This window comes from Microcebus murinus, chromosome 21 (genome assembly GCF_040939455.1).
Source record: "Microcebus murinus isolate Inina chromosome 21, M.murinus_Inina_mat1.0, whole genome shotgun sequence".
Classification (NCBI taxonomy): Eukaryota; Metazoa; Chordata; class Mammalia; order Primates; family Cheirogaleidae; genus Microcebus; species Microcebus murinus.
The window spans coordinates 3400641-3423724 of record NC_134124.1 but is presented as its reverse complement, the minus strand read 5'-3'; the positions used below and the strand labels follow the sequence as shown (position 1 = coordinate 3423724).

The 23084-nt window shown below is 60.7% G+C and overlaps 1 protein-coding gene across 3 annotated transcripts in view; it reads right to left on the bottom strand.

Moving 5' to 3' along the window:
• The window catches only part of TCF7 (transcription factor 7), a 29826-nt gene extending 15314 nt beyond the window's left edge, over positions 1-14512 (bottom strand). For all 3 annotated transcript variants that reach the window (XM_075996049.1, XM_020282124.2, XM_075996048.1), the window contains exons 1-3: positions 14250-14512; positions 14062-14128; positions 13439-13566 (exon numbers count right to left, since the gene is read on the bottom strand). In XM_075996049.1, coding sequence (XP_075852164.1) covers positions 13439-13566; positions 14062-14128; positions 14250-14501 — 447 coding nt within the window. In that variant the 5' untranslated portion in view covers positions 14502-14512. The remainder of the gene's footprint in view (positions 1-13438; positions 13567-14061; positions 14129-14249) is intronic.
• Between the last annotated feature and the right edge of the window lie 8572 nt (positions 14513-23084).

Sequence of the window (23084 nt, the reverse complement as noted above, 5' to 3'; positions counted from 1 at the left end):
AGGGGCTTGCCTTCACATGGGCGGGGCCTCGATCCGTAGGCTCCCGCAGACCCACCTGTGCTGGTGTACCCAACGAGGCCAAGAGCACGGAGGAGCCCCGAGCATGCCCGTCTACCCCCAGCCCCCACTCCGGCCCCACCGCCCAGGACAGCATGCTCTCCAGAGGATGGCCCGCAAGCTCCCCGCCCACAGTGTGCCGGACACCTTGTGCCAGACACCCACCACAAAGCACAGAGCGTGGCCGCGTGGCCAGCTGGGCTGGAAGGGCTGGGGGATGGCGAGGCCACACCTTCCTGGACCGGGAGGCTTCAGTCCTGCGTGCTGGCACAGGGCTGTCACCACGGTCGCACAGAGCCCTGCTAGGTGCGTGTGGCCAGTCCATCAGCTGCCTGGCCTGACATCAGATAACGGCCTGCCACAGCGCGCTGAAGACTGGAGCCCTGCATGCAACCCGAGCAAACCACAGGCCTGCTTAGGCCCAGCTGGCCCCAAGGCACCTTCAGAGCTAGACGAGCCCCACTGAGCTGGGTGGCCTGGCCACGGCCTCTCGTGGTTTCTATGCATGCGTTTACTTGCGCTTTCCTTCCTCCTCTTTGAGGTGAACGCCCCTTAGGACAGGATGTTTTTAGAGGAAAATATAAGCTTCCGGGAGCTGCTGCAGCCGAGCTGCTAGTTGATGCTGCTACCAACACAGTCTGGGGACGCGACAGCAGCCCTGGGGCTGGGCACCCTCCCAGCACAGGCAGAAACTCACGCAGCCCCTCCTGGGTGCCTGGCCCTCCAGGAGCCCCCCGGGGACCCAGGCAGGTCACAGCTGCAGGGCTCAGCCTGTCTTTGGCAGTAGGAAAGGAAAGTAGGAAAGGAAAGCACGGCTCTGGGGAGGGAAGCACTGCAGGAGTTCGGAGGTTTCACTTTCCTGGGGGCTTTGCAGAAAAGGCAGGAAGAAAGCCAGAGGCGCCGATTTAGAGACGGCAGCCCCCACAGGAGCAGCCCACCGCGCGCCCAGCAGCCCGCAGAGTCCCACTCCCTGCCAGAATCCTGCCAGCCTCCCCACCACCGCGTGCTGTGTGCACGGATTCTGCAGATGAGGGAAGTAAAGCACAGAGAGGTTGAACACCTTGTCCAAGGTCTCACAGCAGCAGTGACAGACCTGGATCTGCATGTAGCCCTCAGGGGTTCCTGGCCAGAGATATTTACCATTCAGCGACAGGCCTGACAGGCAGCTCTTTTGCTGACAACACCCTGCCAAGAATCTTTCTTGAAACAAAATCGCCCAGCTGGCAGTGTGGCTCGGGCTGCGCTCCACGGGAAAGGACCCTGTCCGAGTAGATGATTTTGGTTCTTAGTTGGAAATGACTAAAAGAAATGCGGGAGGTCATCTCTCCCACGGGGTCTGGCCTGTGCTCTCCCCACTCCAACAGGACAGGCACTGGGAGCTGGGGTGGCTCCTGCCAGGGCTGGGCTACAAGGGCAAGCCTGTGGTCTGGGAATGAGAGCTTGGGGAGCCCAGGCAGGCTCAGAGAGGCAGGGCCCAGGAGGCTGATGGCCCACAACAGCTCGAGGCTGGGAGGAAGAGGAGACTCAGAAATCTCCTCCCTAGGCTCAAGTGCATTCCCGCCGGCCTCTGAGGGCCTCTGAGGAGCGAAGAGGAAAACAGCAATCTGTTGATCACCTGGTCTGCTCAGCTGCCTGTCCCAGCCTCAGAAGGACAATTCTGCCCTGAGGCCACGGCCAGGAAGCTCACTGGGTCTAACCCCCGCAGCTGCTGCAGCTAAGGCCCTAGGGTCTGTCTGGATTCCGTCTAGTGGTTCATCCAGAGGGAAACAAGCCAAGGCGTGGACAGGCGGCACTGGCGGCTCCGGGGCGCAGGGCGCTCCCACCCAAGCCCCGTACCCAGACGGCTTCTCTCTGGACGCGGAGCCCCTCGTGAGACTGAGCTGGGGAGGGTCCCACAAAACCACCCCAAACAGCTTTCACAGATGCACACCTGGGTGTCGCAGTAACACAGGGTAGACATCGAGACACCAAACTCCTGGCTGGGAAGGCATGGCTGGGCGGGGGGCCCCAGTTGTGGCTGGGACGCAGGACACTTTCCCAGGAGCAGTGGGGGCAGCGCAGCACGGGGAGAGGGCAGGGCATGCAGAGCCGGATGTCTGGGTTCTGGTACCTGCTCCAGCACCCACTAGGTGCGGCCTCTCTATGCCTGGGGTGCCCCATCTGTGCACGTCAACGTCTCGTGGGGTTGGGGTGAGGATTAAATGAGTTAATATTTGTGTTTGCCAATATTCTTAAGAACAAAAGAAGGCCGGGCGCAGTGGCTCACGCCTATAATCCCAGCACTCTGGGAGGCCAAGGCCGGAGGATCACTTGAGGTCAGGAGTTCGACACCAGCCTGAGCAAGAGTGAGACAGACCCTGGGTCTCCACTAATGACAGAAAAAACTAGCCGGGCATGGTGGTGCACACCTGTGGTCCCACCTACCCAGGAGGCTGAGGCAGTAGGACTGCTTGAGCCCAGGAGTTTGAGGCTGCAGTAAATATGGCGACGCCACTGTACTCTACCTGAGGAGACAGGGCGAGACTCTTTCTCCAAAAAAAAGAGAACGAACTAAATGAAAGGGAAAAAAAGACAAAAGCAAGCATGTCTTGAGACACAGAGCTTTTCAGGAAAGCCGGCTCCGTGCCAAGTCAGGGCCGCTGGCCCTTGAGTTCCTCTGCACGGCTGCCCGATTCTTATCAGGCCGGACTGCTGAGCTCCTGCCTGGCCTGCGGCGACCACGGTGAGGGTGGGAGGTGAGGGCGGTGCGAGAAGAAAATCTGCCCTCACAGTGCCCCAGTGGGGCTGGCAGGTGGCTCTGGCTCCCACGCAGCTTTCCCCTGGGCGAACGGGGTGGGGGCATCCATGCCCCGGGACTCCCTCCAGCCTCCTTGGTCCAGCCACTCGCAGTGACTCAGGGCCTAGGAATCCCTCGGGCCCGATCCTGGGCCACACAGAGGGCACCCAGCCCAGAGAGGCCTGACAGCGGGCTCTCAGCTGCATCAGGACCAAAGCTGGAAAGAGGAAAGAATCCTCTAAACACTTCTTAACCATCCTTCCATCGTGCACCAACCCTGAATCGACCCTAAGTGTCATTCCGGACACTTTTCCAGGTAACATTTCTTCCGGAAGAAGAAAGACTGGGCTCCTGCCTCCCAGTCAAGAAATGCAACACTTTCGGCCCTGGGAGCCCCCACCTTGCCCGGTGTCCTAGGAGGAAAGGGACCAGCCCCGACCGAGCCCCCCAGAAGAGGCAGGGCGAGGCCAAGTCTTCCCTCGGGGACTGAGGGATCCAGCCGGGTCCACCTCGTGAACCCAGCAGAGCCTGGGGGTGACAGCTGGCTTCTCGGCCTGCAGTGCCCCCATCCCTCCACGTTCTAGAGCAGACGGGCCGGAGCAGCAAAGAGCATGGGCATTGGGGTGAAACAGGCCTGAGTCCAAACACTGACCCTGCCAGGTACTGGCACATTCTTACCCTCTCTGAGCCTCGGTTTCCTCATCTGCAAAAATGGGACAATAACAATACCTACGTTCTCAGCTTATAAGGACCTTGACACTGTGAAGGAAAGCCTCTGGCCTAGGCCTGGCGTTTGGGAAATCTTCAATACGTGAGCTATTGCTGTCATTCTTCAAACAGCTACTGACTGAGCACCCGTGATGCGCCAGGCCCGTGTGGCACTGACAATCCAGTGGTGACAGGACAGATGTGACCTGGGCCCTACAGATCCTCTCCAACCCTGTTTGGTCCAAACAGCCATCTCTGAGACCCCCCAACACAGCCACCAATCCTGTGGCCTCGGCTCTCCTTGGTCCGTCTGTCTCCACATCCTGCCCATGCTGTCACCCACCACGGGGGGGTGGGGGGTACCCCTGGGCCGCACACTGCTTCAAAGGCTGCCAGTGCGCCCACACACTCATCGGCCTGCCCAAGGACCCTGGCCACGCCCGGCAGAGACCTCACTGCTGCTGCCGCCGCAGAGCTCTCCACGGGCCGCCTCTTGCGTCCCGGAGGGCCCACCCACCCTCGCCCGCCCGGCCCGGGCCGGCCACAGAGCCATCTGATTTGAATGAAACTTCAAACTTAATGACTCTCATGCTGGTTATTTAAAACGCAATGTAATTTTCTTAAACACCCTATTATTTCCTTTGATAGCTACAAAGCTTCCCCCAATCCCATAAGATGTTTATTTTTAGGGGAAAGAGTGGCTTGCAGTCGGCCACGGAGCCCGCGGGGAGAGGAACCCGCAGAGAGCAGGGCAGAGCCGGCCGGCGGCAGGGAAGCCACGCCGCTCTCCCGCCGGGGCTCGGGCGGGCCCTGCCCTTCGCTGACGGTGCGTCGGTCGGTGGCCAAGTCGACATCAGGCTGGTCCCCTGCCCGTGCCCCCCGTGGGCGTCCGCGTCCCCTTCCATAAGACGGTCCCTGGCTTCCCAGTGAGCTAGCGCCGGGCACTCCAGGTGGGGACAGTCTGGGGAAGGGTCCCGAGTCCGCTGCCGCGCCCCCGTGCCCCCCTGGCCTTTCCAGACGCAAGTTCTGCCCAGGGAGAGGCCTCCAGGCCTGGAGCTCTGAGTGGCCGGGTGGGACCTGTGCCCGGAGAAACCGGCCCCCGGCGGCGGCCCACACTGGGAGGCGAGCGGGTGTGGCCCTGCCGGCGGGGCTCCCTGGCGGGGGAGGCGGGCTGGCGGAGGCTGTGCGTGCAGAGGTCAGCTGAGCCCCACCAGCGCGGGGCGTCCTCTGGGAGCAGCTATTTTTAGGTGCTGGGCTTTCATGTGGCGGAGGGACGTGGAGTTTACAGAGCATCAGTAATGCGTTTCAGATGGCAGCCGGCAGGCCGGGCCCGCTGCCACCACGGCCAGGTCAGGCTTAGTCAGAAGCCCTCAGCCTGGACGCCGTCACCTAGGCCTCCCTCCTGCCTGCCGGGAGGCTGGCCCCGGAGCAGCCCCGCACCGCGCCGCCCGGCAAAGCCCGCCCGCGGGCCCCTCCAGCCCACACTTATCTGAACCTCACAATCCTCCCTGGCCAGGGACTGCCACCCCATTTTTGAGAAGAAACTGAGACCTGCAGAGGCTGACAGATTGGCATGAAGTCACACGGGGCGGGAGGGGGCGATTCACCACCCTGGCACGCACGCCGGCTCAGACGTGGCGGGGTGAAGGCACCCCCAAAGTGCATGCCCACAGTTCCCTGGGGCCCTGTGCCACCCACCCATGCCTGGGGCCCTTGCCACACGTCATCTGGGAGCAGACGGCGTAAGGCCCAGACAGCCCTCCGGCCCTTGGGGAGCGCTGGCTGCTGTAGAAAGAGGGGGTAGGAGGAAGGCCGTTTGGCCGAGTGTCTGCTCCCTCATCTGCAGGCAGCTCTGGTGGGGGCTCGGGGCCCGCAGTGACGGCTGCGTGTCACCAGGCCTGCTCGAGGCTGGAGCGCAGAGTCTGTTCTGGCGCAGCGCTGCCTCCTCACAGGGCCCGGCCAGACCCACCCGTGCCGGCTCCTCCCCAGGCCGCCCAGCCCAGAGGACCCGCGGACCAGCGGGAGGGGAGGGGAGGGGCGGGGCAGGGCCCACCCTCTGCCAGGACAGAGCCACCCGGGCTGCGGCTGTGGCTGCTGCACGCCGCAGTGCACGCCGGCCACACCTCGCCAGGGAGGGCGGCGGTTTCCCAGGTCCAAACCCCGAGCGTGACGGGTCTGTGAGCAGAGGCAGGAAGCTGAAGGAAGGAGCCGACCTGTCCCTCCCAGACCCTGAGGACCTCAGAGCCCTGCTGGGGACAATGCCGGTCAGAGGTGCTCTCCACACCCTGGCTGATCCCCACTGGGCCCTGAGCAGGCTGCTGACTTCTGAGGTGCAGTCCCCCCATAATCAGGGGGCCGAGACTCGGACTTACAGCAGGAGAGCCAAGTGAAACGACAGGGACGTGGGGACTTCCCACCTCTGAGGCACTCTTGCCTTGCACTTGCCAGCACCCCGGGGTCTCCCGGCCTGGAGCCCGCCCCTCCCCTGGCCCTGCGCACTCTCCTCCAGCCACCGCTCCCCCGGCCGCCGCTCCCGCAGCCACCCCCCAGACACCAGGAGGAGGGCTGCCGGGCACAGGCCCTTCTCCAGCCCACCTCACAGACCCTGGGCTTCCGCCCACCCTTCCCGTGGCCGGGCACGTACCCATTTCTGCCCTTCTCCTCCACTCAACGGGGTCCCACCGGAGCGTCCCCCCCTCCCCCCCACGTGGCTCCTCTCTCAGGAAGCCTCCCCGGTGGCCCCCACCGGCCTCTCTCCCTCCTCTGTGTCCCTCGTCCAACGTGAGCAGAGCCTCAGAGCCGACTCAGAGCCCCCCACAAGAGTCTCTGTCTTGCCCGGCCTGAGCCGGGCCACGTCCGCGCTGCAGGGCTCTGGACCCGAGACTCGCAGGCGTGCGCTGTGGACCGGACGGGGCCAAGGGCTGGGGGAGCTGGACGGAAAAGCCCAGGGGGAGCTGGCCGCTGAGCCGGGAGGGGGAGGCATGACACGGGCTCCAGTCCAGCCTGAGGTTTCCGAGCACCCGGACTTCCAGGGCGGAGGCCCTACGGGTGAGAACGCCCCCGCCAGCGGCAGCTGCCACTCGGGACGCACCTGCTCCATGCCGGGCACTTCACCACCTGTCCCACTCATCCTCAGTGGCCCAAGCAGGTGGGACCTCATGGTCCTCATCTTTACATGAGAAAACTGAGGCCCAAAGGGGCTACAGTAACACGCCCAGGGCCACCCAGCCCGGGAGTGGCAGACAGTGTCGGAAGGTGGCTCTCTGACACTGATGCTCTCCCGCCTTCCCCGCGCCTTGGACAAGCCCCTTCTCTGACCCGGCCTGGCCGTCCCACCCGCAGACGGAGGCTGCTCCCCGAGGGCCTGGCGAGGGCCGCTGTGGGTGGGGTGCCTGCCCTGTGACCTGATAAAACACCTGTTTCCTCCACGGAGCCTTGTTTGTACACAACAGCAGGAAGCATCGGTCACAAGGTGTGAGGGGGTGTGACTGTACGGCTTGGGGACTGCAGCAGCCTGGAGGCTCAAGGGGCTGCAGCTTGCCCTGCCCTCCAGGAGGCCCCGGGCCCAGCCCTGACCCAGCCGGACCTCGGCAGTTACGTGACTCCAAGCCAGTCCCCCTGGAGCCTGGCCTACAGCTCGGCTACGCCTCCCTCCCGGTGGGGCAGGGGTGGGGCAAGGTCTCAGGAGACCCACAGCGGGGGCCACCCTCTTGCCTCTGCCCTTCAACCCCACTCACACCCAAGTCTCGGGGCCCCTGGGGAAGTAGGTGCAGCTGGTATCAACAGCCCCACTTACTGGCTGTGGAAATTGGCCTGGTGGAACCCTAGCAGAGCTGGGGGAAGACCCCCGGTCCTAGCAACCCGTCCGGGGCTCTTGGGAACGCCCCCTCTAACCTGGGCTCCCCAGTCCCCGGGTGGGAAGTCACTCTGCCCCAGGGTCTCCAGGACGGGCTCCAGCCTGGGGCTTTCCCGGCCCTCGACGGCATCCAGGAGGTGGGGGCCACCCTCAAAGCGAAGTCCCACGGGAGCAGCCGAGGGGGGCTGCAGATTTTCCAAACACCACGGCCAATACGACCCAGCTTTCCGAGGAAAGAAATGCAATTCGAAATAACTTAAAGTCCCACTGCCCGCCACAAGCGTATTAAAACGAAGAGCAGCAGAGACGAAAGCTCACGGCGGCTGAGCACGGGAGGACTGGGGACGGCCTCGGGCTCAGGACCTCCAGTGACCTGGGGCAGCAGGGAAGCAAAACGCCTCGATCCTTCCTGCCTCTTGACCCCACGATTCTCTTTGAATATTACACTCCAAAAAAATAATCAAAATGGAAACTGAGGAGTGGTTTGCGCAGAACCTCATTCCCGCTCGTGAAGAAGGCAGCCTGCAAGCAAGGCAGAAGCCACGTGAGGGTGCCATGAACAGAGCTGCCGCGCGGGCCGTGGGAGGCCTGGGGACACGCACGCGCACCAGGAGGCGACGCGGCATGACGTGCGGGGTCCGTGCTCGGGAAGTCTGAGAATGGTGCCCAGGCTAATGGCCAGGAGGCGCTTTGCCTTACAAAACAGCTTACGGTCCTCCATGTCATACAAAGGGGACTCTCAGAGACAGGCTCGGGGTGTGGGGGAACCCGCAGGACGGGCGAGCAAGGCAGGACAGGGCTCTTCACCTGAGGCCCCGCCCCAGCCCCCCGACCCCTGTGGCTCAGAGTCCATGGGGGGTCTACTGCTGAGCCCCCAGGGGCCCTAGGACAGCAAGAGGGTTCAATCACACCGACTGCCGCCCCACCCGGGCACCTCCTGCTGGTCCTCGCCCCAGCCCGGGAGGGGCTGGCCACTCGCAGCGTGCAGACAGGGACACTACAGCCCGGACACGCTTTAGCGCTCCCTGGTCCAGGGCTGGTGGGTACATCCTGAACAGGGCCGCCCCTGGGCCTGCAGAGCTGCGGGGGGGGGGGGGGGGTAAAGGAGGCCCCGCTGGGATGGTCTGAAGAGGTGACATATGAATTAAGCGCTGAACGAGGAGTGCATGGGTGGCAGCTCTGTGAGGAGGTGGGGAAGAGAACTCCAAGCTAAGCGGACAAGCGCCAAGTCCTGCGGTGAGGAAAGAACTTGCTGGTTATAAGGCCCCGGGCAGGGAGGCGGCTGCTGTTAGGGATAGAGGAGGAGGATGGTGCAAACGGCAAGGGGCAGCTGGCAGGGGCCGGCCACCTAGGTTCTCACGCTGGGCGAGTGGTTTGGACGTTACTCCGAAAGCAATGAGAAGCCAATGCAGGGTTTAATCAGGTAAGAGATGTGACCCGATCTATGTTTTTGTTTGTTCCTTTTAAGACAGGCTCTCACTCTACTGCCCGGCTGGAGTGCAGAAGCGTCCTCACAGCTCACTACAGACTCAAACTCCTGGGCTCAAGTGAGCCTCCTTCCTCAGCCTCCCGAGTAGTCGGGACTACATGTGTACCACCGTGCCCAGCTAACTTTTCTACTTTTTGTAGAGATGGGTTCTTGCTGTGTTGCCCAGGCTGGTCTCGAACTCCTGGCCTCAAGCAATTCTCCCACCTTGGCCTCCCAAAGTGCTAGGATTACAGGAGTGAGCCACCATGCCCAGCCTGATTTATGTTTTTAAAGGCCCCCTTTGGCTGCTATCATGGGTCAGGGAGCCTGGATCATGAGTTAGGGTGGGGGCAGAGGGCCCCGGCAGGGGGCTACCGGTGCTGTCTGGGTGGGAGACAGCGACAGTTTGGGGTGCTGATGGAAGCGGAAAAGTGGGCAGATCTGGGGCGTGTCTGGAGGGAAGCCCAGGTGCCTCTTCCTCTGTTGGACAACCTACAGCCTTCAGGATGCTCCTCAGGGCCTCCGGTGGCAGCAGCTCTCCAGCCAGCGCCCGGCTCGGGTCTACCTGTCTGTGCCCTCCGCTCAGCCGGGCGCTCCCGGAGGCAGAGCCTCGTTCCGGTCGGGGTGCGGAGCCCGATGCCCAGCCTCCCTCACCGGCTCCACTCCAGCCAGGAGCGGTGCTCTCCCCAGCACGGACCCTCCCCAGCTGCCCGTGCTCTGGGGCCGCGGGGGCAGGGGTGCTCCTGCACACGCGCCTCTCCGCAGCTCCCTGCAGGCTGGCGTGCCGCGGCTGCACTTCCTTCCTCTGCTCGCCTCGCTCACACCCTCACCTCCTGCCCCCACCCGGCTCCTCGCAGGGCCCTCACCTGCCTGCCCAGTGGGACTCGGGGAAGGTGAGCCCGACGGCCAGGAGCCCGGGCACGCACCTGCTGCTCAGTGAGGCCCCACGGGGCGTGGGGCGGGCGTGGGTACCAGGACAGCCGTGAGGTCAGCGGCAGGGGAATGTGGCCCCAAGCCCCTGCACTGGCCAGAAGCCTCAGCTTTTTAAGTTCAGATGTAATTCGCAAACCATAAAATACAGCATTTTAAAGCACACAGTTTTAAAGTACACAAGTGGCTCTCCGTGTACGCATAAGGTCGCACGCCTGCTGCCACTACCTGATTCCAGAACACATTCATCTCGCCCAAAGGGAGGCCCGTGCCCGCGATCAGTCACTCCCACGCCCCTCTTCCCTCTGCCCCTGGCGAGCCCTGACCTACTTTCCGTCTCTCTGGATTCGTCTGCGCTGGAGGCTTCAGCTCAGCGGCAGAGGCTCAGCCTCCGTCGGCCGCAGCCTCTAAGGGGAGGCCGCAGCCTCTAAGGGGAGGCCGCAGAAGGGCCGCGGAGCAACGGCGCCTCAGTGGCCAGACCCACAGCCTCACGCTCCCAACCGCCTGACCCTGCCTAAGGGATGATGTCCTGCTCATCCCAGAATCCCCCCAAAGTCCAGCCAGGGACCGGCGCCCCGCCCCCGCCCCTCCCCACCCAGCCCAAGGTCTCAAAGCAGAGAAGAGAAAACAAAACAAAAACAAGCAACGGTTGTTACTCATCTAGGCCGGTAAGTGCCTGCATTAGATGCCTGACAAACATCACCTAATTTCCCCTTCCTCCAACAAAGCTTAAAAGAAGCCAAATACCAAAAACAAGCAAACTTCTTAGAAAAAAAAAAAATCTCTGTCCCTCGGCAGCTGGCTGGGAGGTGGCCATTTAGCCCATCGCTCCTGGCAAGGTCTGAGCCTGCCTGTCCTGAGGTCTCTGATGTGGCAGCCACATGGGCACCCACCCACACTCGGGCAGAGGGAGTCCCAAGTGAGCGTCCCCTGCTACCTGGGGGAAGGGTCCAGGGACTGGCCCTGGGCACCTCAGCACAACTGCTGACCACCTGGATGTCCTCAGAGAGGGCTGGGCAAAGGGCCTGGCGCTGGGGCCTGTGGCCGGGGCCGGGCGGCGGCTGTCTGTCCTCACAGATGGGCCCAGGGAAGGGACCGGCTTCGGGAAAAACCTCTACAGGCAGTTTCTGCTCGGGGCCCTTGATAAGGGGCTCCTTCCTGGTTCCAGACACATGAACCTGGACTCAGATAAATGTGCTCCCAAAACATGGGGTCAATCCCTTTTGCTTTGTAAATCCCGACCGTTTTTTCAAGGTCCACACAGCTCTTTAGGTCATGCACGCCGTCACTCCTACGTGCTGTGTGTTTAGAGCCACCAGGTTCGCTCAGTGGAGGCTCCTGCAGTCACATGCACCTTCCCTGCCCAGTGCCACTCCAGCTTAGGCCCCTGCCTCTGTTCTTGTCCCCAGCCGCAGAGAGACAGGGGCAGGGCACAGACAGTGCCAAAGCCTGTTCTCCCCCCGCTTTGCCCCCGGAAGCCACACAAAGGGGGAAGCCACGCAGAGGGGGCTGCGGCTGGGATTCTGCGAGTATGGCAAGGGAACTGGCACCTCCGGGACAGGGTGTGACGACACACAGAAATGCAGCTGCTGGGCTGGGCGCGGCGGCTCACACATGGGATCCCAACAACTTACAAGGCTAAGGCAGGAGGATTGCTTGAGGCTAGGTGTTCAAGACCAGCCTGGGCAACACAGTGAGACCCCCCCCATCTCTACCAAAAAAAAAAAAAATAGCCAGGTATGGTGGTGCAGGCCTACTGTCCCAGCTACTCAGGGGGCTGAGGAGCAAGGATCTCTTGAGCCCAGGAGTTGAAGGCTGTAGGGAGCTAGGCTCACACCACTATACTCTTACGCTCTAGCCTGGGCTACAGAATAAGACCCTGTCTCTTAAAAAAGAAAAGAAACGAAACGCATCTGCTGTAGCCTGAGAAGCACCTGAAGTTGAAAAATAAATGACACGGGCCGGATGAGTGGCGGTGTGCCTTCCTCCAAACTTCCCGACTGTCATCAGAGTGCACCATGTGCCTGCTCTGGCCTAGTGAGAGCCGAAGGACACCAAGTGGTCCCGTCACCCACGCCTTCCCAGCAGAGCCCGGCCCTGCTCTGGGCCCCCCCTAGCACTTGCCCACACTGTGAGATGAACTCCGGTCGGAAACGCCGCCTCCTCCCTGCGCTGGCGTGGAGCGCTGGCAGGCAGCAGCACGGAGCCGTGGGCCTGGACCTTGACCCCAGCCCCTGTCCGAGCAGCTCACCTGTGGGCTGCTATGTCAACCTGGTCCCAAATCTAAGGGCTTACACCTTGCCAGGGATGCACAAAGCACCTTTGCCGAGCGCCCGCCGGTGCAGGGCAGTTCTACGGGGACAGCTGCCACACCGGGTGGCAGGGCGGGGGCGAGCCTCCTCTCCAGACTTGCAAGGAAGTGAACCACCTCCTACACCAAGCCACCCTAGAGCAGGGAAGGTCAGACAACCCCCTGGCCAACAGGCTCATTTACAGATGAGAACGTGGAAGTCCAAAGGGCGAGAAGCTCATTTCTAGAGCCAGCCATCTACAAGGTCTTCCATCCTGGGTTTCTGAAGAGAAGCCTGCCTGTCTCCTTCCCTCCCGCCAGCTTCAGCAGGAAGCACTATCAGAACACCCTCCTGGCTCCTGAACAACCTACCTACCACTAGCCCGGCGAAGCCTCTAGTCTCCTGGCCCACCCGGCACTGGGCTGCCATTTGCACCTAACACCTGCCCACCAGGGTCCTCCAAACCTTCCACTGTACCCTCACCCGTTTGGCCCAATTGAGAACAACCTGAAACACTCGTAGGAGCTTTTTTTAAAGTGAGACCTTACCGCTCCAGAGCACTTAGAACGGGCTCTTCACATCTTACATCATCTGCACCAGTGGGCCAAAAAGGATAGTTTGTAATGACCATGAAAATCTTTTCTAAGATGTCTAAGTATCCAGAAATGCATCAGTCTTTTCTGCATACTTAAAAAGATTTAATTCACCAATTTATTAAACCGGCCCCTTCGTGCTACCACTGCCCTGCAGCACCTCTGCACACCCTTCCTGATGTGTCTGAGATCAAGCCCGCTTCCTAAGAATCCGCTTTCCACGCATGCTGTTCAGGGTCCTTCCCGGCAAGGGTGTGCTCGTGCCAATGAAGACACAGCCGAGCGGAGCGTGGAGCGTGTTTCTTCTGCACAACCAGGAGACCCGAACAGCTCAGCCTTTCCACCCATCCCCCAAGCAGGGGGCTCAGGGCTTCCTGGGAGGACGCTCACTGCAGAGGTCTGAGCTCAGAGCCCACGAAACACACCGCCCTCGGCAGCAGGGGTGGTCCCGCTCCACCGTGCTCTTAGAAGAGCCACCCCAGCACCAGCACAGCCCTGCACCTGCTTGAGCATGCTGGGAAGACAAAAGCCAACAGCCGGAGGGCTGGGGGGTGCCCCAGGGCGGCCCCTCCTTCCTCGTGCAAAGTTCTCCTTCTGGTTCAGATCCCACTGGGCGTGTATGGGGAAAAAGACCAGCACGGAATCCCCATCCATCCACTCTGTTTCGGGCAAACGTCTCTTCTGGCTCATGCCTCCTACCTGGCCTCCTACCTCACCACCTACCTGGCCGGGGCGGTAGCAGGCACAGGGGCCACTTACCAGCGGGGGCTGCGGCTGGGGGTGCTGCCCCGCTCCCGAGGGGGGCGGGTAGTGCATGAGCAGGTTGAAGGCGGAGTAGACGGTCTCTTTGTACATGCCGCCACCGGCGCACTCCGGGGCCTTCAGGCCTGGAAAAACCACAGCCGGGTCAGACACGCCAGCCCCGCGGCGGCTCGGGCTGCAGGCCGCCTGCTCGTGCGCCAAGAGCGAGCCGCCGACGGGCCCCTCGAGCTCCGGACTTGGGCAGGAGCGCGCCGGGAGCGCGCGCAGGGCCAGGTTTTGGGCGCGGGACGGCGAGTCCGGCCTCCCGCGGGCGGCCCCTGCTCGAGCCCCCAGCCCACCCGCGCTCGGCCCAGGACCCGACGCTTCTCCTGCAGACGGCACCAGCCAGGCACCTGGGCTGCAGGGGAGGCGGGGACGCCGGGGGTCTGTTTACTCCTATAAAGGTCAGGGCACCGGAAGTGACTCGGGCCGGCGGCGCCCGGGAAGCCCGCCCCCCACGCCCCCACCCCGGGCCGCGCCGCCTCCCCGGGCCGCGACGGGCGGGGCGCCCCCCCCCCCGACCCCGGCGCGCGCCCTGTGCCAGCCCGCGGGGCCCCGCGCGGGGCCGGGCGCACACTCACCGTCCTCCGGGGGCTCTGGAAGTTTGTCCGGGAAGAGCCTCTGCGAAGCGTGCTCCCGCCCGAGCGCCTGCGGAGGGAAGCGGAGGGCCGTGAGGGCGGCGGGGCGGCCCCGAGGGCCGGCGGCACAGCCGGCGGGGGCGCGCGGGGAGCGGGGGAGCCGGCGGGCGGCCGGGCGGGCGGGCGCTCACCTCGGGCCCGGCCTCCGCCTCGCCGCGGGCCCCTGCGCCGGGCCCCGGGACCCCCGCGCCGCCCGCCGCGCCCTCGGACTCGTTCACGAGCGACGACTTGAGCTCGGCCAGGTCGCGCTCGGGGCCCGCGGCGCTGTCGCGGCTCTTGTCGTCCTGCTCCTCGCCCTCATCCTGGAAGGCCAGCAGCTCGTCGGGCGCGCCCAGGTCGTCGCTGCCGCCCGCGCCGCCCCCGCCGGAGTCCAGCTGCGGCATGGTGCCGGGCGCGGGCCGCCGGGGCGCGGGGACTGCGGGGCGCGGGGCCGGCCCGGGGGCGGCGAGCCCGGAGTCCCGACCTCCGAGCCCGGAGCGCGGCGGACTCCGCCTGGGCGGGCGGCGGGCGCGGGGCGAGGGCGCGGGCAGAGCGGCTCCCGGAGCCGGCGGGTCCGAACATCAAAGGCGCCGCCGGCGGAGTGCCGGGGGCGGGGCGGGCGCGCGGGGCGGGCCCCGACCGATGGGCGGCGCCGGGAGTCCGGTCCCCGCCCCCTCCTTTCCCGGGAGGCCGGGACGCGCCCACCGGGCACGGTCTTAAAGGGCTCGCTCCCCGGAGCGAACTCCCCGCGAGACGTCGGATGAGCCTCAAAATCCTCATCCTTCTCCTGAAATGCAGGGACTCTGAAGGAAACCCGACCCCACATCCTCACCTGCGACTAGATATCCCTGCCGCGCGCCCAGGTTTCCCTCCGGCTGCGGGGGGCGCGGGTCCCGGCCCGTGGGGCGTGGGCGTGGCTCAGAGGAGCCGCGGTGAGCTGTGCGCGGTCCAGGCCCTGCCCCGGTGCTTGAGGCCGCTCGAGGCTGTGTGCGGACCCCCGGGAACCAGCAGGGTTAGGACTCCCCAAAGCACAGTTCTCTGCCCCATCCTCCATCCCCGGCCAACCTGGGCCCTCCTTGCAGGCCGCCCGCACACGGAGCAAACAGGAGCGTGCGCCCCTCGCTCGTTTACGCAGCGTGTTGCACGCAGAGCTCGTAAATCATACATCTGTGACCGGCCCCTCTGCCGTGCGACGGCTCCGAGCAGCAAACGCAGCCACGGGGACGTGGAGGAAGGACCTCCGCCTTCCTGGCCGATCCTCCAGCCACACCCCTCTACGCTCTCCCAACTCAGTTCTGTGCCTGGAACCTTCGGCCAGGGAACTCGCGGCTTTGGGCGGCCACGTGGGCCGCAGGACTGGACCTGGGAAGTAGCTTTCAGGGAGCTCATTGACCTTGCCCTAGCCTGGCGCAGCAGCCCCTCGCGAGATCCGGGCTGAAGGGTCCGGGTCTCTGCGCGCGAGAGCCTGCTCCGCCTCCGGTCGCATCTACACGGCCCCCGGGGCGGTATCCACGCGGGCATGCACCGCATGCTCAGCCACTTGGTCTGCAAAAGACACCAGCCCTTGGGATCGTGGTGCAGCAAACCGCAGCCCGCCCCGCCAGCAGGTTTCTGTGCTGGATTCAGTGTAGACGCCCCCGCCTCTTCTGAGAGCAATTGGGACAGGGTATGGGGGCAGGGCTGGGTACCGGACGCCTCGCCCGCCCAGGGCCCCGCAGGACCCCTGGCAGCCGCGAGGCCAGGCCGGAAGACAGCCGCACCGCCCTCCGGTCCGGGCCCAGCCTGGCTGGCCGCGGATCAAAGAGCTAAGGCCGAGCTTCTCTGTGTTCAGATCCTATCTGCGCCCGCCCAGCGGGGCGCCTCGGACCGCCCTCCCCCCACCTCCGGGCTAGGGCGCCCACTTTCTCCCTTCCCGAGGGTGGGGCGGGCACTCGTGCTCAGCTTGGCAACGGAGATGCGGGGAAGACCCTGCCCATTAGTCCCTCCCGCCTCCTTCCCCCGGCGTGAGCGCAGGCTCCATCCAGGTCGGGGGAGGCTCCAGCCAAGCGCGGCCCTGCCGGAGGGGGAGAGGCGCGGGGACGGGCCAGGGCCTCCCCCACCGGGCGCGGCCCTGAGGCTGCAGGGTCTGGCTTTGGGATGAGCCTCCTCTGGGAACGCTCATGGGGAACACAGGTCTGCCTAACTCCTTCAGGTCTTCCCGTGTTTGTGGGTGACCCCAGTTTAGCAGGAGCCTCCTCCAGAATGGGGTCCCCAGGCCCGTGAGGCCCCATGGACACAAGTCAGTAGGGATTGGAGTTTTTTCCAGTCCGTGGAGAAAGGAGAGAAGTTGGAGCAACAATGAGGTGGTTTGTTTTGTGTTTGTTTTTGTTTTCTCAATAAGGTTAAATTTTTTCAGCTTGGTATTAGCCTTTAATCAAAAATTATGGCCTTACTGCTCTATTGGTCTGAAAATGGTCTTTTTTCTTTTCTTTTTTTGCTTTATTGGTGTGAAAATGGCCCTTTTTTTTTTTAACTGAAATGATGGTAAAAATAGATTTTTTTAATGGCCTTATTCAGCAAGAGAAAATACAGACATTTTTCCTCATCTGTCCACTCTCTGATCCTCAGATTTCTTTGGGCATTTTATAAGGCTGTGAAATCCCAAAGCCTGGGAACCACTGCCCTGTGGGGTCATGACTCCAACTCCTCACCCTGCTGGGAGTGTGTGGGTGAGTATGGAGAGCAGGGGTGAGGACAGAGAAGGGGGGGGAGGAGGGCTGAGGCACAGGCATGCACAGCCTGCTGAAATGCATCTGAGGGCTTGCTGAGGGATCAGCTACCTTGTGCCTAGCCCGGTGCCAGGCTGTGCAGAGGGGAAGGGTAGAGGCGTCCTGCCCTGGGAGCCATAGGCTGCTTTGAGAAGCTGAGCAATTATTAGAGCCGAGTTAGGTGTTGGATGAGTCTATACCAGGAATCCTCAAACTACGGCCTGCAGGTCACGTGCGGGTGTTTTTTGCGCGTTTGTTTTTTTACTTCAAAATAAGATATGTGCCGTGTGCATAGGAATTTGTTCGTCACACCCAGGTCGCCTGGCTCCTGAGCCCACATCCTAAGTACCACGCTGTCATGTTCCATTCTGTCCCCTGCAATTCCAAAAGGAGTCCTTATCTGCTTGGTGGTCTTGACAAGCAAATGCTGATGGATACACTGTCACTAATGTAGAGTCCTGAATTTCTGGGTGGCTCAGGTTGCATGGGGGAGGCGGGACCACTCCATGGTCTGTATAGGGTGACCAGACCCCTTTGCTGGAGAAGAGGGCCTAGAACTTCTCCCTTGAGCCATGCAGATCTCCATGTGCACCCTCTGTCTCCTACGCCCCCCAGGCCTCCTGTTCTAGATGTTGACTCGGAGCCCATACAGAGACCGGCCCTGGAGTTCTTCTGCAAGGTGACAAGTGGGGTCTGCTGTGGCTGCCTCCCTGGAGGTTACCATGGAGTTTCAGGACCAGGACCTGCAGCAGAGAAGCCCCAGAATCTTCTGGACTTCTCCAGACCCGGTCAGAGCTGGTGATTTAACAAGGCTTCAGTTTTGCGCAGGTGAACCAGGTGAACTTGCGTTGTTCTCAGATGCTGGATGCAGGACCCAGTCAGGACCCTCAAGGCTCGAGGGCAGAGCAAGAGAGCTCTGGCTTTAGACTTGGGCGGCCTCCAGTTTCCATCCCTGCTCTGCCATTTACTAGCTGTGGGACCCCACACAAATGACTGACCCTCTCTGAGCCTCAGTTTCCTCGTGGGTGAAATGGGTATCCCCCCAGGCCTGCCTGGCTCTGTGGGACGGAGTGCTGCTGAGATGACTCACCGTGTCCTAGGAAAGAACTTAGCACAGCGCCGGCACATTCCTAGGGCCCTAATAAATGGGTGCTCTTGAGCTAGATATTTTTCGGAAGTTGTTAGGCTAATTGGCTTTTCATGTAACGTCATGTAAATCATCTGAATGTTCCCATGGGCTGAGCCCACTTAATCATAGCTAAAGCTGAAAATATACATTTCCTTTCCTTTTCTTTCAAGTTCCTTCAACATGAAAGGCCTGCATGAACTCTCTGACCTTTCTCTAACACGGAGACCCTTGAAATGTGGCATTTCCAGAGAGCAGCTCAAAGGAGCCCCAGATGGATTTAGTAAATTGCAGCAGGGGAGGTTCTGAGCGAGCGCGTCTCTTCCTGCCGCCTGCCCGCCTGGCGTCCTGTCCGGGCTTGCCCAGAGCCGCCTGGAGGCCGGGCTGCCAGCTTTGGGCAGGAGCACTTCCCAGCGAGCACCCTCTCTCAGGGCAAAGCTGGGGCACAGGTCCTAGGGGTGGAGTGTGGTTTGTTGCTAGAAACACAGCTCGCTCTCTGGAAACTCTGCAGTTTCACTGTGTGTTCAAGCGTGTGTGCCGTGTGCGTGCGTGTGGGTGCTTGTGACCTGCAGAGGAACAGAGACACAACTGCCGTGGTGCAGCTGCTCTGCCTTCCAGTGAGCTTCGGCTAGAGCGGCACCTCTTCACGTCCGTCCCAGTTCCTGCAGTCCCCAGCACCCGCCACCTGGGACCATTCCTCCCAAGTGCCCCCTCCCCGGGTCACCGGCTCTCCCTGTCTGCCCCCTCGGTAGGACAGACCACCTCCCCCCGTGCGTTGCACTGGGGTTCCAGGTTTTCCTAGTCCAGAGCCCCGTGGGAAGAGCACCCTCTTATGTCCAGCTTCACCCCTCCTCCAGCCAGGGGTGGCTGGGGTGGTGGGGGAAGGAGAACAGGACATGGTGGGCAGGGAGGATTTGAAGAGGACCGGCACCAGACCCTGTTGTCACTGGAGTCCCCATGCTCACGGCCAGCAAAGGCTCTGAGGAGTCCTGGACCACAGAAATCCCGTCCACCACCTTTAGCCAGTGTCTCCCAAACTGATTTGACGGTGTATTTTTTCCATGTACGATTTTCAGAAACACATGGATCTTCTGGGAGTCTGCTGGGGGGTGCTAGTGCCCCTGGTTTCAGGGAGCACAGAGGAGCACTCCTCATCCAAAACACGCAGGGGCGCTGGGGGAGGTATTCCCAATTTGTGCCCCCAATACGGAGGAAATGAGGCTAAAACTGTGCACCACAGCTCTGACCAGGCCTCACTCCTGCCCTGCTTGATTCGCAGCTTCTTTGGATCACGGAGCCTTCAGTTTTGCCCTTGCTGAGTTCTAACATGGACCAAGCATGCTGTGGTGCCTAATATTTGCTTCCCAGAGGATAGAGCTGTTGTATGAGGATATTACGTATGGAATGTCCGATTTCCTTAAGTACTAAGTTTGACAGTTGGTATCTCTGACATCTCACTGTGCCACTTGTTTTACTTTTGTTGTGGAGGTACATCCTTATTCTTTCAGACACGTTTGGCTTGTGATTATCTTCCATTTTTTAGAGAAATTTTTGTGAAACCTTGGATAAGTAAAAAATTTGTGTTATTTTTTAATATGAGTTCCATGATGGAACCAATGTAGCACAGACAGCTCAAAATATCAACAAGTGTTTGGGAAGGATGTGGCTAATGAACACAGAGTACATCGATGGTTTGAGAAGTTCCATTCTGGTGATTTTAACCTTGAAAATGAGCCACGTGGGTGACCTTGAGACCAAAGTGGATAATGATGATCTGAAAACTAGTGGAAGTGAATCCATCTCAACCTATGCGTGAATTAGCAGCAAGGTTTGATGTCACTATTCCAACAATATTGGATCATTTGAAACAAGTGGGCAAGGTAAAGAAGCTGGATAGATGGGTTCCACATGAATTAAATGAGCATCGGAAGAGAAATCGTCTCGGAGCTTGCCTTGGAGCTTGCTGTCACGACATAAAGGCAAACCATTTCTGCACTGTATTGGTACACGTGATGAAAAATGGATTCTTCTTGACAATCTGAAGTATTCAACACAATGGTTGGATAAAGATGAAGTGCCGAAACACAGTCCAAAACTGAATATTCTTCAAAAAAAGCTAATGGTGGCTGTTTGGTGGTCCAGCGCTGGTATTATCTGCTACAGCGTCATGAAACCTGGTCCATCCATTACAGCAAGTTACTCTACTGCAACCAATTGGATGGAGTGATGAGGATGCTTGTGATTAAGCATCCAGACTGGTCAATAGAGACAGTCCAATCCTCTTGCAAGACAAAACTCGACTACATGTTGCGCAAACAACGCTGCTCAAACTACAGCAGCTGGACTTGGAAACTCTCTGCCATCCACCGTATTCGCCAGACCTTGCACCAGCTGACCACCACTTCTGCCAGGCTTTGGACCACTTCTTGCAAGGAAAAATATTCCATTCTCAACAAGCTGTGGAAAATGCCTTTCGTGATTTTAAGATGGCAAAACTGTGTCGATAGCTTAGGTGCATACTTTGATTAATTGCACTGCTTCTTGTTCATGATATCATAGGTGACACTTTCGATTTGAAATCGGACATTTCGTGTTTAATGACCTGATACAAAGCTCCAGTGGGGTTCCTCAGGCTCCCAGGGAGAGGGTGGGGGAGGTCTCCATTCGTTAGCTGGAAATTCTGCAGTGCCGGAGACGCCTTTGTGTTTGTAAGGCTCACCTCTGGTCTCTCCCTATTCCAGGAAGCCTCGCACCTTCCCGGGGCCGCAGAGATCCTCTCTCCCTTCCGCACTCGACGCATCCTGAGCTGTGGGTCTCTGCTTCCTGCGAGTGAGTCTCCTATCCTGTGGCTGGCCTGTCTTTGCCTCCAGGTGGTCGAGAGCTGAGTTGGAACCAGCCTGTGACACTCGGCTTCTCCACCTGCTCACCGTGGGCGAGACCTTGGCCAAGTCTCCTCCCCCTTGAGCCTGCCTTTTCTCATCTGTTAAGGGGTCTGGGGAGTAATAATACTGTGCTTCCCCGAAAACAAGACCTACCCATAAAATAAGCCCTAGCAGGATTTCTAAGCACGTGCGCAACAGGAGCCCCACCCCGAAAATCAGCCCTAGTGCTGGGCGTGGCTACGCAGCGCATCTGCACAACCGTGCATTGCGTTGTGGAGCGGGAAAGATGGCGAGCAGCCCTTCTCACCTGCCCCGGGAGAGCTCTAGTGCTCGACAGGAGAGATCGGGGCTGATGGTTCTAAAGGAAATAGAATCGCAAGACATTCAGAATGGAATTCGGGGTTTGGAGGGTTATGATGATGTTCCAGAAGAAGGCGACTTAACTACATTTGAATAAATGCAGATGGTTGCACCGTACTTAAAAAAAATAACACATCCCCTGAAAATAAGCTCTAGGGTGTCTTCTTGAGGAAAAATAAATACAAGACCCTGTCTTATTTCCGGGGAAACACGGTAATACTTGTGTCACGGAGCTGGCAAGATGTGATGGGTTCGTGCTGGTGAAGTGCTTGGCGCAGTAGCTAGTGCAGGGCAAGCACTTGCTGAGTGGTGGCCATTGTGACTTGTGACTGCTGCTCCCAGCCGGCAGGGCTGAGCTGAGGGCCAGGCGCTGGCTGAGCGAGCAGCTGCCTCTGCAGCCCCGCCGTCCTGCTGGCCGTGGGTGGAGAGTGGGGACCGGGGCGGGGAGGGCGCCGTGGACCTGCCTTCTGGGGCCAGAGCGTTCAGCACCAGCGGAGACTCTTCCTGCCGAAAGATGGCCATCTGCAGATGTCTGGGGCTGGACAGCCGGCGGCCCTGCGGGGCCTGAGGGCAGAGACAGGACTAATGGGAGGAAATTACACAGAGAGATTTCATCTCAGCTGGAGGAAGCACGTCTACCAGTCAGAGCTGGCCGAGCGTGGCCTGCCCAGGCTGCGACAGAGGCAGTGAGCTCCCTGTCACCAGAGGTGTGCGGGCAGAGGCCGAGGGCTCCCTAGGGAGGGAAGCTGCTGGGTGGGGGGTGCCCGCCCTCCAGGCTCCTCTGAGGCTGTGGCAGTCCCTCCGCTTCCTGTGTGGCCCCGGGAACCCGACCAGCTGCAGAATCCAAGGTGAGTGTGAGGGCCGGAGTGTGGACACCTCTGGCTCCAGACTGGGGCTAGAGGCTCGATTCGAGGGGGCGTCTCTGCGAGAGGCTGATCTCAAGGGGGATTAAGACCCACACCGTCACCTCTTCTGGAGCGGCAGCGTAACCTGCCTGGAGGGGCAGGTGCAACGTGTGCTCAGGCACCTCCCCTGCCGTCTGGGCGGGCAGGGCAGAGATGTGGGGGAGGATTGCTCCCCAGTCAGTGCCCCTCCCTTGCGTCACCTTTCTCTAAACGCAGGGACTGGCAGGAGAAAGATGGGCAGAAGCAGGAGGGGAGAGAGTCCGGGTCCCCACCTAGGTTCTGCCACCTGGCAGCTCTGGGACTTTGGGACTTTGGACAAGTCATGTAACTTCTTTGGGCTTTGGTTTTCTCATCTGTAAGACGGAGTGAGGATCAAACAAGTCATTGATTGTGACGTACTTGGAATAGTTTGTGGTCCTGTCTGTATTTGCTAAATAGATAAAAATTAGTTGCACGCCTCACCTATGCCTCGTACCATGCAAGGGGCTTTATTTACGTTCCTCACCTTGTCTGGTCTTCACAACACACTAATGAGGGTGGAATTACTATTATTAGGGAAAGGGAATCCAAGAAGGTCAAGTTTCTTGCCCAAGGTCACGCAGCTGGCGAAGGGCAGAGCTAAGGTTGAAACTCGCTGTGGTGCAGGACCTAAGCTCTCTGCCACTCGGCTTGGCCGATTCAGGGGCTAGCAGCCTCTCTAAGGAGGTACAGTGGCCGGGCGCGGTGGCTCACGCCTATAATCCTAGCACTCTGGGAGGCTGAGGCGGGCAGATCGCTCAAGGTCAGGAGTTCGAAACCAGCCAGAGCAAGAGAGAGACCCCCGTCTCTACTAAAAAATAGAAAGTAATTAATTGGCCAACTAAAAATATATATAGAAAAAATTAGCTGGGCATGGTGGCACATGCCTGTAGTCCCAGCTACTTGGGAGACTGAGGCAGGAGAATCGCTTGAGCCCAGGAGTCTGAGG